General features: G+C 37.1%; 3 protein-coding genes across 3 annotated transcripts; all 3 read right to left on the bottom strand.

Annotated features, from left to right (window-relative positions):
- On the bottom strand, positions 1,451-6,932 carry LOC18777249 (probable serine/threonine-protein kinase At1g54610). The gene is made up of 9 exons (XM_007210824.2): positions 6,048-6,932; positions 5,224-5,508; positions 4,770-5,087; positions 3,966-4,193; positions 3,627-3,724; positions 3,447-3,534; positions 2,799-3,332; positions 2,296-2,434; positions 1,451-2,056 (listed from the first exon to the last, which is right to left on the bottom strand). The coding sequence occupies exons 1-9, from the start codon at positions 6,432-6,434 to the stop codon at positions 2,037-2,039; spliced, it is 2,097 nt and encodes a 698-aa protein (XP_007210886.2). The 5' UTR covers positions 6,435-6,932; the 3' UTR covers positions 1,451-2,036.
- On the bottom strand, positions 9,316-12,043 carry LOC18777695. Its single transcript, XM_007209613.2, has 3 exons — positions 11,657-12,043; positions 10,988-11,110; positions 9,316-9,737 (listed from the first exon to the last, which is right to left on the bottom strand). Exons 1-3 carry the CDS (start codon positions 11,925-11,927, stop codon positions 9,598-9,600), a joined length of 534 nt encoding a protein of 177 aa, XP_007209675.1. The 5' UTR covers positions 11,928-12,043; the 3' UTR covers positions 9,316-9,597.
- On the bottom strand, positions 12,425-14,728 carry LOC18776516 (uncharacterized protein At5g01610). The gene is made up of 3 exons (XM_007209622.2): positions 14,461-14,728; positions 14,029-14,083; positions 12,425-12,990 (listed from the first exon to the last, which is right to left on the bottom strand). The coding sequence occupies exons 1-3, from the start codon at positions 14,545-14,547 to the stop codon at positions 12,611-12,613; spliced, it is 522 nt and encodes a 173-aa protein (XP_007209684.1). The 5' UTR covers positions 14,548-14,728; the 3' UTR covers positions 12,425-12,610.

The raw sequence follows: 15,493 nt of genomic DNA on the forward strand, positions 1-15,493 counted from the left end.
ATTTTCTAATTTTGCAGACATAGGTTTAGTCAAGTCGGTTAGGACGGATGTGCTCCCTACTCTTTATCCGAATTAAAAATAAAAAAGGGAACTTGATGTTTCCATGTCACGTGCATCACACGTGTCTTCCACTAGCTTATTAGGGGATAAGAAAGGAAGCAAAATCCTCAGAGAATCAAAGGCACGGGATTGGTTTAGTTAAGAATACAATACCATTGAGTATTTGAAGTTGTTATTTTGTTGATCTCTATAAAATTCCTTGTAAATTGTAATCAAAGGAACACGGTCATTGCAGAAATCAGAGGCACATGTTGGGTCAGAGCTAGGCCCACAGGGTCAAGGAGATCTAAACCCACGTGCCTTGCATGCAATGCAAGTGAAGTGATTAAGCAAAAAAGTCAACAGCATGAACGGTGAGATTGCAATCATCATCTCAAGCGGGGTCGATGAAATGATTGCAGCCACTCCATGCATGCCATGTGCAGCCCAGCATAATTTGAGAGAATATTTTCAATTGGGGAAGAAGATTATGAAAGCGAGATCTCATCTTCCAAATGTGAAGTTTTATGAAAAACAGAACCTTCACCCAGCTTCACCATCATGTGTTTGTTAGGGTAATCATGGTAACAGTAAATACCAATTGCTTCCTTAACTCTGTTTTAATCAACATGGAGGGCCCACACTATGAAAATGGTCTTTACTTTAATCTCAAAAGGAAAAGCTCTGTTTGCTGGTGCATAATTTCAGATTAAATTATTAATTTTACTGCACTATATAAGTCTTTTGTATGTGGCAATGGCAGTGACACATTGGCCCATTGGTTCCTTTTCATGTACCCCTTTACATTGAGATGATGGAGGCTGGAGCCCTCCATTTTTACTAAAATACCCATGCTCTGATTTGCACCAATCTATTTGCTCTATCCACAAGAGCCTAGTAGATAAGATTTTAGATAGTTAATGTTGTCTTGTATTTGTTCTGATTCTATTAGTTGCTGATGCTGTGTGGTTATATCATGATTTGAATGGAATTTAAATCTAGCTATGAACAGAGTTTGCATCTTCTTCCTGCTGGTTTTACCTGAATTTGTCTACAAGTGAAATGACCATATGATTCTTTGACATGAGAGTCCAAGACAAAGCTCCCAAAGTTGTAGTTGCATTGCAGCTAAGGTTGTGGTTGCTATCAGTTGCAGAAACATACATTCATATCAAGGTTTTGGATATTTAGCAGAAGATATGTTTTGGCTTTAGCTATGATGGACATGTAATGCTTGTGATTTTGGTTCAGAGACTGAGCCCTGAGCTGAGTTATTTGACCTGAGCTTGAGGCTTTCAGATGTTGGGCCTCTGAATGTTATATCTCTGCAATGATTTCAGCCCTGAGATGAGTTATTTGATCTGACCTTGAGGGTTTCAGATTTTGAGGCTCAGAGTGTTCTCTGTGATGATTGATCAAGCTTATCTAACGTTTATATATGCAGTCTGTGAATAGAGTTTATGAGGAAGAAAGATCATCTTGCATGGGCTATAGAATCTTTCCTTTTTTGCTATTTTTCTAAAAAAAATTTCAAGACTCTTCTGAAATTTTAAGAAGTTCAGAAGAACCAAAGCTATAAGGAATAATGCCTTAGCCTGCGAAACAAGAAACTATACAAGGCTTTTCCTCAGAAACCATAATCACTAATCTATACATTTGCCCAATGGGACTTTAACGGAAAATAAAAATAAAAATTTGAAACAAGGAACTAATTAGGCAAACAAAAAGTTTTGAATAAGGGAGAAAACAGATGTTATTCTAAGAAGAGAACCCATCACTCTACCATTCTTTTCCACCTCTTCCAAATAACCTTAAGTGGAAATGTAGTTTACGTCTCTTTTGTCACTGAGTTTGTGGTGGAGATTTTCACTTTCTCAAATAGTTGATATGGCAGCCTAGTTGGAAATGCCAGCTCCCAACCTGAACTCTTGTATTATCTGTTTCGTTGTCGAGACCAGTTCTCTTTCTAATTTACTCAAACGCGGCCTATCAGTCAATTACTTCCCTTGCTTCTTACCTGCAATTCAGAAGTAACAATCTTTAGCCACACAAAGGCCATTAGAAATATCATTAAGGTGCACTTTAAACCTCTGCTTAAGAACTATCTTGGTCAAATAAAGTACAAACTAAGAATAACCATTAACCATAGTATTCTGACTTCAATTTTTAAACAAAAACTAATTTCTTTCCAAGCCAGAGTCTGTGGGAAAACACTTATAGAAGATATACATAATATTCATAGTATTTGTCTTGTACCTCTATGGAACCATGAGTTCCGGGTCGTCCTTCTGATGTGGCGCTCATGTCTTTCTAAAAGTTCATCAACTCTATATGGTTGAGACAACAATGGTCCGGAAAACTCAACCTTGTCTCCTTGATCTTGAAGTTGAAAACCCTGTCACAAAACCAATATTAATGAGGCTAAATAAGCTAGGTGATTATACATATTGAGGGTACTTGTTTTCCTTTGTGTTCAATTCAACCAACTTTTCAACCATCTTAAACTCTTAGGCCATGCCCAGTTGTCACACGAAAATTAAATGAACTTGCTGAATATAATAGATGTGCAAATCTGCCATCTTGAATGGGACTCAGAAGAAATTTCCCCACCAGAAAAATTAATGGTTATCAATATTTCAAAAATGATGCCATAAGTCAAAAGTCAGAAAACCAGGATTGTGATTCAGTTATCATGATACATTACATTAGTCTTCGACAAATTAGTAATGTATCTAAATTCTTACATCGTACAAACTTACCAGATCACTTTTAGCTGCCATTTCCTCTCTCTGATAAAGTGCCAATGATAATTCCTGCGAGTGGTACCCATCCGAAGCATCAAAGGAATCTGGGTGCTCAAGCTTGCCCCATTGTTTCATCATTGCGAGCTTTGCTATCTCGTATGAATCATGCCCTCTAGAGTCAGTGCGCACCCTGTACTTGAGCTCCCCATTTTCATGCCTTCTTGAGTCAAAGTTATTTCTTGTATGCACTGCGATCGGAGGTTCTATTGCATTAAAAATGTGTCCTCTTGAAATAGACCGAGTATGTGATCTTATGGAAGCATCATCTTTTCGCCTTTTTGCCCATGCAAAACCACTTGATGTAGAAACCTCTAACGGACCAGAGAAGGGAATGTCTCCTTGAGATGCATTCTTTACATGCGAAGACTCTTCTACTTTACCAGCTGATGGCTTTGGCAACTCCCTGCCTGTGATAGCATTTTCTTCCTTGAGAATATTTCCATTATTAGCATTGATTTTATATGAAACTTGAGACTGGACTGCTAAGTCCTGCAAGACAAGGTTGAGATGACCGTTAAGAACCTTCCAAAGCTAACCTTAGAACATGTATATCCACAAACAACATACACGAAGAGAGAGGGAGAGAGAGAGAGAGAGAGAGACCTCTGCTGGTGCTAATTTACTACATCCAAGTGATTTTCTTGTTTGCTTTCTTGTTTCGGATCCACGAACTCGCCCTCCAATCTTTTTTCTGAAAATTTTGTGGCAAAGTAAGTATCAATTTTCGTATTCTGGTGAGGAACTAAACAAAATTTTCTCATACAAGCGAACGTGAATCCTCACCTCTTTGCCTCCTCTCGATTTTTCGCATCAATCTCTTTGCTAGGTGGGTATATTGGCAAGCTTGATGGATCACATGCATAAGGCTTCATTTTAAAATACTGAAAATGGTAATAAAGAATATTGTATTAGGAGATAATGAACGATGAGAATCGATGCTTAAGGTAAATTTTTGTGCATACATACTCCATTTAGGGCACCAAGAATAAGAAGCACAGTGCACTAAGGGGAAAAGGACTTCAGAACCATATGATTTAGCAATGAATTAATGAAGCACATTCTCTTATATGTAGTTTTCTGCAAGTATAAAAAATGAAATATTACATTATTTTGCATAGTTACCTCGGATGCAAGAGCAGAGGAGGCAGTCCCACGCTTGTGTGGTTCTACAGAAAGAAGAGTCTCTAGTAGGTTCAAAGTGGTTGTAGGTAAATCTTTAAAGGTCTGCCGCAGAGAACTATCATAAGGTTGTTGTGGCTTAAATAGAGTTGCATGAGGAAGTTTGGACTTTTTCCAGTAATCATCTGGTGGGGAGCCACAAAGCTTGAAAATCTTGTGTAATTGTTCAACCTGCAAGTGGAAAATGTCTATAAGAACTTGATCTGGAGAAGTCAAAGCAAAGTATGACAAAAAACAATTCTTTTGCATTCCTCAAAAGACATACATAACAGAAATTTACTAATCTATCCCATGCTAAGTCACATGTTTGTTCTCATATGTTTATACACTTGTTATGAAAAACATATCTTTAATTCCTCTAATTATGCAGGCACAATTACAATGGAGGACTTTGCCTTCGGACTGCTGTGTTGAGAAACATGTAGACTATTTTACCAACGAAACTAATGGAGGTCTCTTCATATGCATAATACACATCCTTTAAAGAGCTCACGCCAGCTGAACAGTTTGTAGTTTATTTTCAATCATTTTCCTGTACCCTTGAGTTTCATTATGAAAGCCAATCCACCAAATATCTCAGTGAAATGTGCCTCTAAATCTAATGTAATTATAATGGCTAGAGGCAAAAAAATAAGTTGTTTTCACTTTCTCATTGAGATTTTGTATGTGCTTCCATTGGTATACATCAGTCAGACATAAGGACTAAAAATGATAATGAAAAGCCATGTATTCTGATTAGTTAATCACCTCAGTCCTCCCTTGAAGAACAGGTTTCCCAATTAGTAGCTCTGCAAATGCACAGCCAACACTCCAAAGATCTATAGAAGCTCCATAATCCGTCGATCCAAGCAAAAGTTCAGGAGGACGATACCATAGAGTGACAACACGACTGGTTAGGGGTTGCCTCTGCCCAGAATTACAGAAGTTTGCCAATCCAAAATCCGCCACCTTCAAAATTCCATCGTTGCTCACCAGTAGATTTGATCCTTTTATGTCCCGATGCATTACACCCCGCGAGTGACAATGCTCAAGTCCAGATAACAGCTGCTTCAAGTAACATTTAATCTACAAAATAAAACCAACATCACCCATTTTAGCATGAAAGTGGATAACAAGATAGATGACTAAACCTGAAGTAGAACAGCACAAAAGAAAAGGCTATGAATGAGAACAATTATTCACAAGGGCAAGGCAAGCAAACCTGTGCCTCACTGAACTTGATGTCAGGATTAGACAAGAGTCCCGTAATGTCATGTTCCATGTACTCGAACACAAGGTATATGCTACATGATAATCGGGAAGTAATTAAGCCCTCCAGTTTAATGACATTTGGATGGTCGAGCCTTCTAAGAATCAAGATTTCTCGTGCCATAAACCTGACGCTTTCTGGCTCAAAATTGTCAAACCGCACCTTCTTCAAGGCGACTATCTTCCCAGTTTCGAGGTCCCGTGCTCGGAACACACTACTGTACGTACCCTGTCCAATCTGTATAAAGAGTTGTAATTGAATAAGAACACACAGTCTGGGCAGAAAAATTGATTTAGTACAGTTATGTACTAAAAGTTTAGACAGCAGAGAAGACAGTCCAAAAAACACCCGTTTGGATTTGAAGCATCCCATTTTAATGTGAACAAAACCAGATACTGTTTCATGAAAATTCCAAACAATCTGAAAAAGGTTTTTTTTAAAAAGCTTACTCTGATGCATGCCACCAATTTCAAGCAAGTAAATGCTTAAAGTTTTTATCTTTTATAGAAGAGGAAAAGTTAAGTGCAAGATCACCCTGTTGAAAATAGCTTAATTTTCTCGACAAAATTGCCAACTTTTTTTTAAAAGGTTAAAATATGACTAATGGGAATGTTACACTAGATTGAATTTTAACGTTAATCTTCAACATTTCTGTAAAAGCCAAAACTTTTTTGAACAGGAATGAGAAACCAAGCAAATTAAATTAATATCCATCACACAAAAACTCAAAACTTCGCATACAGAACTTAATAACATGAGTGAGAAAGAGAAAGAACCTTCTCTAATTTCTCATAGGCATCGGCGCGGAGTGGGACCCAACCTTGAATGGCTTCGCCGGCGACGGCGCTGAGCCAAGCCGGCCAGCCGGCGGCCACCTGCTCACCCTCCACATACTTCTGCAGATTACTCAATCTGAAACTCAAAGACTCGCAATAACTATTGTTACTCTTATGATAATTACCACCGCAGCCACCATTTGAACTCGCTCTTCCCGACTCACCCAACTCGCTCCCACTCAACTCAGCGCCCTTCTTACTCTTCTTCTCCACCTCCCCCAACCCGACCCGACTTCTACCCGAATTCCCCACATTGTCCCTGAACGCGCCCGAGTGGTCGAACGCAGGCGTCACCGACACTGCTTGCTTCGAGCTCACGCAACCCATCGCCGGCCTTCTACCCAATAACCATTTACGGCACACCCGCCAAACTTTGGGTCGACCCGGATCGGGAAACTGTCAGCTGAGCTCGGGGTCGGAAGTCCGGAGCAACCAACCCGAGTTTGCTGGGTTGCAGTTTGTTAGCTCTCAAAACATCAAAAAATGGAAATTGCAGAGCTGGAATTGAGGAGCAAACAGATATGGGTTTTATACAAACAATCCAAAGATAGAATGTTTGTTTGTTATCTCAATGATTCATTCTTCTTTCACTCGCTTCGCTTTCTCTCTCTTAACTTTTTCTTCTTCTTTTCTTTTCCCTTCAGTTTTTCGCTCTTTTAAATCTAATTTCTATTTTGTGCGGCAATCGCGGGAGATGGTGAATATAGGATTTTTAATGCGCGGCTTCTTCATGCAGCATAAAAACGACCGAAATCAACGGAAAGTTATATGAGCCCCTCTCGTGGTGCCAAAGGTTGTCTTTTTTATTTGGTTTTTAAAAAAAATATAAAAGTGGTTGTTTTCTTTGCTTTTTGAAAACAAAATGAGAATGCTTCATTCATAAGAATTTGTTTTGTTTCAAAAAAAAAAAAAAGAATTTGTTTTGTTTTGTTTTGTTTGCATTGCAACTCTTTTATTCTCTGTTTTTGTTTCCATTGAAACTTCTGCTTCTCTGTTAATGAGACTACGACTACCCTACAGAACAGAAGGGCACTGCATGAAGGAAATAGACTGGCAAGGCAATACAAGTGGCCCCAATTAGAAAATTTAGCAGTTGGGTCAAGAGTCATGGGTCATGAACTCATGGGTAGTTGTTGCCTTGTTGACTAAGATGGTATGCATTATGTAATGGGTTTGAGTTTTTCAGACTTTTATTTCTGTGTTTTCAAAAAACAAATTTGATTTTCAAAAGTCTGTTTCAAGCTTAGCGTTTGAGTAGGAGCAGGGATTGTTGATAGGCACAAGGCAAAGAGGGAGTTGATTAAAGAAGAAAAGGAAACCTAAAAAGGGTAAAAGGAGAAAAAGGAAAAAAGACATTTTCCTTCTCCTTTGATGTGTTCTGTTCAGGGTCCTTTCTTTTGCCCATTTCCCATTTCTAAGTTCTGACATTTTCTCATCTGGCCTTCTCCTTCATAAGTCCCATGGCCCACAAATGTTGAGTTTGATGGGGTCCATTAAAATAATGGGACAACAAGCATCTCTATGCTAAACTTAGTTTTGCTCAAGTTGGTTTGGTGCACTTGCACTGCCCACCTTAATGAAGAAATTAATTATCTTATATTTGTAATTAATTTGGTAGTGTAGAAAATAAATGAATAGTGGGGTTTCACACTTTCAAATGATATTTTGGGGCCATGCCATTGATGATGAATGTCAAAAGTAGTTAGCTGAAAAGCTAGTGTATTCAATCATGTCTGAGAAAGTGAGTATGTGAACTAATGACAGGTATGAAGTTATGAACAAATATATTTTATGTTAGGGTTAAGGGCTAATCCTCTGATTATTTTATTTTAGGGTTAAGAAATTCATTGATTTGGTAATAAAATATACAAGAAAAATACGCAATTTTATGAAGCTTCGATTGTACTTGCATATGACATATACAAATAACATTAATTATTTATAATGTGAATATTACTTACTGGTTTAGGTTATCTTTCATTTTCAGCTGAGTGTGATGCTGCACCTTGGACCATGCATTGGATTATAATAATTAATCCATCTTAGTTGAATTAATTAAGAAATTAAGAAATGATATTTATGATGTGTGCATGCCAGTTACCACAGCACTACTACCTTAAGTTATGATTGCTGCCTCCCATTATCCAATCAAGATCATTAGCTACCACTTACTTATGCACAAGAAAAATATATATAAATATAAAAACTTGGCATGATATTTATTTGTTTATATATATATATATATTATAACATTGACCACCAACCAAGGAATGCATTTGACTAAGTTGATTTGGGATGACCTAATTTCACAAGAGACTTCATTTTGTCTATGAATGAAAGCTTGTTTACGAATAGATGACATAATAAAACTGTGCAATTACAAACCAAATCGAATATTGGGATTGATGATGGGGTAGTTTGAAGGTAGGTCTAGTTGCATGTGTGTCACTGCCAAAGACCATTTAGTCCAACGACTTCACTCATTAAAGTCAACAAATATTAGGATTAATAATTAACGATGATTTTTTCGATCTCTTTTTGTCAACTTATATATATTTTTTATTTTTTTAATATTTTTTATTATAACAAAAAATGAAATGTAAGTGAAAAAAAAATAGAATAACATACTTGCAAGAACAAGTCACAAGAAAAACAAAACAACATATCTCTTTTGGGTGGGCGGTGGGCGGGTGGTGTGGGGTGGGTTTCATTTGTTATTATTTTTTGAGACAGGAGAAGATCTGGTGGGAAGGAACACTCCTCCAAAAAGAAAAAAGAAGAAAGAAGAACAGATCATATATCTTTTTCTTCTTATGTCTACATGCATGCATAGAGATTCTCCCATAACCTAGATTTCGTGCAGTTTGCGGTGCTTATGTGAATGATAAGCCACCCTTGCCTTCCACAAGAAACCACATATACAAATATATATATATATATATATATATATATACATATAATGGTTCTAGTTTGGGACTATAATGTTTGCCAGCAGAACAGTTAGGGGTTATCATTGTTATAATTAACACTAGTAATAGTATACATACATCATGTCAATTTGCAGTAGCAGAAAAATAGACCTCTAGCTACAGTGTTCCTATTCTTTGTTGATTTTGGTGCAACCTACAATGATTTGAGTTTGACGGTGTATCATGAATCATGTATAATATATGGTTAGATCTTAACAAGTGCTAGCTACAACCTCGTCTAAGAGAAAAGATAATGAGAAACTTTATTAATTTGTTAGGCAGGATAAGAAAACTGTTTACCTGCATTTCATAATGGCCCCGCTTTGTTAGGGGTGTGATTTCAAATGTTAGGCCAATGGCCATGATAGCACAAGGAAGTTAAGATTTGATTCATGCTTCTAATGAGACCATTTATCAAGATGGCCCAAATTTATGTGCAGAGTCATAAATTCAACAGATGGTTCACTGTAGTTTTTTGAAAAAGAATTCAGAATCTAGTCTTGCTTGCTAAAGGCCCTCATCTACGGTAACTTGCAAGCAGCCGTTTTGTCTTTTGACTTGTACTGGCCAAGCATCTCGGCTACAGTTCTGCATCGGCACTGGTTTCCTGGCCGAATCACATCACCGTACACGGCCATTTCAATTATGTCAAGCTCCTTATCTGCAAGTTAAACGAGATACATGATTCTGAGATGCATGTCTCACCAGTTCTAATAGCTGCTACAGGAACGAGAACGTGTCCAAGGCTAGTGCCTACATTTGTTTTTTGTTTTTTATTTCAACCAAGCAAATCACATTTATGTTGACTCAAGCAGACAGGCTATCAGAAGTTTGGATGATTATTTCTAAAACGTATGACTATGATGACATCAATGTTCAATAGCAAGTAGTAATTAAAGACTTTAGACTCTTGCAAGATCTGAAATTTCTCAGGAACAAGCAAGAAGGATTCAAGGATATAAGGAAGGATCAGGGAAAAGGGTTGTTATGAGAATAATGGCAGAAAGTAGTTATGAATTTTCAAGCGAACATTTTGCTATCAGAAACAAGTTCTAAGTGAAGGTATAGCTTAATCTACACTGTGCAGTTTTCACATTGAATACAAGTTAGACAATGTACATCCCCATTCCTGAGTAAAGAAATATGCTCCATTCTGTTTAGATAATTGATCATAAGTTAGTGTCTTCTGGATATAAAGCTCAGAACTTTTTCACAACTAATTAAAATGCATACTAGATACCAGAACCTTAGTAAATTTGTACTTCCAACTTAATATCAGTCTCAATATGGAAAACCGGTAAGTTTAGGTGCAACTCAACAAAGACCAAGCTAACCAAAGTCAACCCTTCATTCTGTCCCCAGAAATCTAACCCACAATACTCTTAGCGCATCTCCATTGGGAACAATTACCTGAATAGAACATTTACAAAGCATTGGACGTATTGAGACATAAATCCCAAATACCATGACAAACACTACCATAGACCAAAAAAACAGTTCAAAATCGTGATGAATGCTTTTGGGATGATATTTGAAATAGTTATCAATGGAATAAAGGAGCATCAGAACTAAACTTCTACAGTTAAGTAACATCACGTAGATTCACGAAGCGCCTTCTAAACTTTGACCATAGACATGGACAGTAGAAACCAATGACATAATAAATTAGTCGTGTGAACTTTATTTTTTTGTTTGGACTGAAAGTCATATGCACTCTTTACTTGAAAATATTTAAGTAATGTTCCCCCTAGAAGCAATAGATACAAACCATGAGAATGAAATGGTGTTTACAATTCAAAGACCAAAACTATTTTCCTCAACCCAATAACCAGAACATGGAAAGTATAAGATAAACAGAACAGAACGTAGAATCTAATATTAATAGTGAACAAGAGAACATGGAAATCAGACCTGTAAACTTGACATCACAAGAGTAACCTTTCAATTGAGTCTTGTCAATCTGGTCTTTGTCTGATTTGAATCTGTTCACTCTTGTTTGAAGAATCTGACAATTGTCTTCTGTGGATTCACCACCTACAACAAAATCCCAAATCTCAATGAACTCAAACACCAAATTGGTTGACAAATCAAGGCTCCTCTTTGTTTATTTGGTGAACTGAGTAAAGAACTAATTTTGAAATTTTTTGCCTCCATAACGCCAAGGTTTTGAAAAACCCAAAAAGTCTAAATCAAAGTAAATTACATTATATTATAATTTATAATAAGTCACCGAAGTCCTGTATTGTTACTTAGGATGCCACACAGCAACCATTGGAGAAAAAAGTTCAAAACTTTTAGTTCTGTGTATTGTTTCTTTCCCACCATTACTCAGCACCAAGAATAGAATTGAACAAATACAGAGGGCAAGTAAAATTCGAAAACAAAACGCGATATGATTGCACTAGTTCAGAAGCAAAACACAAACACCAATATCGAAATTGAGCTCAAGCAACTAGTATATGCAATCAAAACGCTAAAAACGAAAACACTCAGTTCACAAATCATCAAAAAGGATCAAAAGATTGAAACTTCCCAGAAAGAAAAGGAAACAATTCAGTCGAAAAAGAGAAAAGTTAGGACCTTTGGAGAAGGGAACTATGTGATCGTACTCGAAGCAGAGGCAGCCCTGGCAGTTGCAGAAGCGCTTACAGACAACGTTACCAGCAGCGTCTTTGCGCCACCTCTCAGGGTGTCGACCTGGCACTACATCAGCCTTTGCCCAGCAATTGCTCTTTGCTTTTGAATCGAAGAAGCGTGGTCTATCTTCACCCTTGCCCTTGCTACTGGTACCATTATCACCACCACCACGAGAACGGTGAGGCGAAGAAGAAGAAGGTGAAGAAGAACTCATCTCTCTCTCCCCCTCCCTCTCTGATTGATTTGTTAAAGTGAATTGGACCAGACGAGGAACGAGGGGAAGTTTCTCTCCCAGAAGAGACTACAGTCTAATCTGGAGAAAACTTGCCTCAAACAGATGTAATTTGGGGTGCCAGGCCAGATGCTGACATGGCCTCGCAATCCAATGAGATTTTAACACCTGTACAAACTAAATTTATGCCCCCTCCCGCCACTTTTTTTGTTTCTGTTTTGAGAACAGTACCTCCCTCATTCACAGCTCAAAACTCCCTCAAGCTCTCTCCTTAGCTCCTCTCAAAATTGTAGAATTGTGGGTTTTACAAAATCAAGCTCTGTCCTTTTCATATGGTAAGTGGAAATTCCCAAGGGCTTTTTTTTTTTTTTTTTTTTTCGTTCGTTCTAGTAACCGGTGTAGGGTTTATAATTTCGCAATTTTTTGTTAAATTTCAAAAGAAAATAGAACAACATGCAATTGGTGTTGATCAAGCAACATTTAAGATCAAATGAGGCTGGTCAACTGATTCATAATAATCATGAACAATCTGCCAATAAGTGGCATAAATTTTTCATATGGAATAGCCAAAAAGGGAACAATGATGTACACAATTCCTGTTTTGCTTAACATTTTTTCTTTTTCAAAAAAAGAATGACTGTAAAAATGAAAAATGTCACTCATCCTTAAAAGTCTTCAACTTTAATGGCATCTCGAGGCATTTCATAGGCATCTTTGGGCCTTGATTTCTTCACTCCGGTGGTGAACCACACTTTGTCAGACTTATAGCCCTCGACGCTAACACTTGTGACTTTAACCCAAACCAGAACCTTTGTCTTCATTCCTTCTATTCCACTAAGCTTTCCCCTTGACAATGTTCCTTTGACGCGAATGTTGTACCTCACAACAGATGAGTCCTTGAAACTCACCTCACAAGGAGAGGGCAAGTAGACAATGAGCTTGCCCTTTGATTCATCAAATTCATAACATGTTATGTTCTGGGGAAACAGGCCCGGAGGAAGGTAGTACTCTCGGAGAAGATCAGGCAAGGGTTTTTGTGGCTTGCCTATAAAAGAAGAGCAGAAGGGTCAGCTTCATTTATTTTGAAACTACATGTACCTTAAACATCCCCACAAACTTTGCCATTTTAGTAGAAAAAAAGAGGTATGTTGTCTGTAGAGGCAGCGGTCACCAACTACGTAGAGCCAGGATCACTTAAGTGATGTGCAATTTTGAGTTCGCTCTAAGAAGAAAGCATGTTTATTATTGTGAAGCAGATGAAACAACCAGAAGCCATGCTAATTCTGATACATCAAGTGAATTTCCAAGTGATACCAAAATAATTGCATACAGAACACACAGATAATGATGTATTATTATCTTCATCCTGCTATTAAGTAGGCAGTGGGAAGTATCTGAAGCGCCTGCGAATTGGTCAGTAATCTAGGGTAACTCAGTTTCTGTCACAAGTGTTGAGAAATCCAAATATTTCTTTTACATATCTAAACCAACTCATAAATGAAGGATACTCCATAACTAGTGAGAGGTTTCTTAGGCCACATCATGGCCTGGTGACGCTCTACCATACATGCATATTCTTATATGCTATGCTTCTATTTGGTTCTAATTTACTTGTTTGTGGATTTGACCCTGCCCAAAAGGAGCTGTGTATTCCTACCTTAAATTAAATGAAGTACCTTTAAAGTAGCTCTGAATCATGAAATCAAGTGCAACTGCAAAAATTTGGCAAATGCAGAGACTTGTCTAGAAAAACAAGGCCAAGAAGATGACAAAAGGAACTTGCTTTTCAAATGGCTACTTCCAATTACACTGTTTTCCTCTGTTCTACCTTGCAACAATGTTCCCAGTTCTAAATTCTAAACCAATGTCTAGTATTATTGTCTACCCCAAAAAAGTTATAAAAGGTTTCCAAATGAAAAGATGTACAAGACTAAAGAGGAACATCAATACTTGTGAATTAAAATTTTTATCAGTAAACTCAGAAGGAATGATATGTCAAACAACAACAGATAGCACCATGCTCATGTTCTTGTATTTAGTCAAACTAAAATGAGTGCATTGAGGTTAAGAAAAAGCTCCATACCTTTCAGCTTGTTGAATATCCATTTCGCCTTCTCCTCAACAGTGTTTGAGAGTGACTGAAATTATCATTCACATGTATAGTGTCAGGGAACACAAAACTTGTATTGTTATTATCAGCAAATCGAAACACAATCTAGATTTAACAACAAAAAAAGATCTCAGTGAAACAGAATTCTAAGGAAGACAATATCTTAAAATCTCTACGGGTCTCCATACAAACCCACCAATTGATTATCTTTTTTCCTTGGCTCTTTGTAAAATGATCAAATGGGTCTTCCCCATTAAGCAGCATTATGTCAAGATTACAGAAAGAGAAAGAACAAGGGCCAAGAAGGCAATACATTCAAGATCATCAAGAAGAATGCAAGAGAGGAAGAAAGAAAAGAGATTGAAAAACCAAAAGAAAAGGGTAGGGAAGAGAGTTTAAATATACAGAGAGATCTTCAGTGATGTTGGAGATCTCTTCCTTGGCCTTCTTGGAAATCCAAAAGCTCCCAACTTTCGTCAGAGCTTTCTCCATTTCTCCTCCTTTCTTTTGGCTTTCTCAGTTCCTCAGTCCTCTCTCAAGGTCTCTCTTAGGACTCAACCAGATTGGAAGATGAAGAAGAAGAATGCCTCAGTTAATCTCTCTCCGTCTGTGTGTAGTGTGCAGTGTGCTTGTGAGAGAAAAACAGAGTAGAGATGATGAGTCATATCATAGCCATATGAAATATGAGTGGCAACTACCAATCAGCCAACTCACATGATGCTGCTACATCACAAAAATAAATAACAAAAAGTCGATTAATAAATATTAAAAAATTCATTTCCGGTGTTGAAAACTAAAATTAAGAAGCTGGTTTTTACTCTTATGTTTAAAAGTAATAAAACTGAAAAAAAAAATTGTTTTTTTTGATACATTTTGGAAGAACAAACTCTAACAATACGGATCGATTCATTACAAAGTCAAAATCAGATCATGAATTTAGGAAACTGATGTGATGAACTTTATTTTCAAATTTTGATAAGATTTACTCTTTTTTATTTATTTATAACCAAATGGATAGGTTTAAGCTCTATCAAAAATATAAATTTCAAATTTAGAGATTGAAGTTTACATCAGAAGAAAAGGAAACATGTCAAATTTAAATGGTTACTTCTGAAGTAATGAATTTCTGGTATTTGATAAAGTTTTTGTTCGTGCCGTCGGGTTGTCAAACCTAAACGACAATAAATATTTTAGATACATTTTAAGTTAACTATGCTTCCAATTCACTCAAGCTGATAATAAGTGTTAATTATATTGCAAGTTAAGGGAAATGGGGACGAAACATTTTAACCATTCTCCATTTCATGGTTCAATAATGGTGTACGAGGCTAAATGTGCTTATGAGGCCATGAGACAAAATCACATGTCATCCAGTTGGCATTTTCGTTCTCAAGTGAAAAGTCCCTTTCGATCGGCTCTTTCTATTAAATCAAACATA

This window comes from Prunus persica, chromosome G5, assembly GCF_000346465.2.
Source record: "Prunus persica cultivar Lovell chromosome G5, Prunus_persica_NCBIv2, whole genome shotgun sequence".
Taxonomy (NCBI): Eukaryota; Viridiplantae; Streptophyta; class Magnoliopsida; order Rosales; family Rosaceae; genus Prunus; species Prunus persica.

Bases quoted from the DNA above. Each gene is read 5' to 3' on its own strand.
- LOC18777695 (XM_007209613.2), bottom strand. From the start codon at position 11,927: ATGAGTTCTTCTTCACCTTCTTCTTCTTCGCCTCACCGTTCTCGTGGT. The intron at 11,111-11,656 runs GTCCTAACTTTT...ATTTTGTTGTAG, and splicing joins CATAGTTCCCTTCTCCAAAG to GTGGTGAATCCACAGAAGAC. The intron at 9,738-10,987 runs GTCTGATTTCCA...TTTAACTTGCAG, and splicing joins TTGTGATGTCAAGTTTACAG to ATAAGGAGCTTGACATAATT.
- LOC18776516 (XM_007209622.2), bottom strand. From the start codon at position 14,547: ATGGAGAAAGCTCTGACGAAAGTTGGGAGCTTTTGGATTTCCAAGAAG. The intron at 14,084-14,460 runs GTATATTTAAAC...TGATAATTTCAG, and splicing joins ACATCACTGAAGATCTCTCT to TCACTCTCAAACACTGTTGA. The intron at 12,991-14,028 runs GTATGGAGCTTT...CTTCTTTTATAG, and splicing joins GATATTCAACAAGCTGAAAG to GCAAGCCACAAAAACCCTTG.
- LOC18777249 (XM_007210824.2), bottom strand. From the start codon at position 6,434: ATGGGTTGCGTGAGCTCGAAGCAAGCAGTGTCGGTGACGCCTGCGTTC. The intron at 3,535-3,626 runs GTGAGGATTCAC...CAAAATTTTCAG, and splicing joins AATCGAGAGGAGGCAAAGAG to AAAAAAGATTGGAGGGCGAG. The intron at 2,057-2,295 runs GTACAAGACAAA...TCTGAATTGCAG, and splicing joins GAACTCATGGTTCCATAGAG to GTAAGAAGCAAGGGAAGTAA.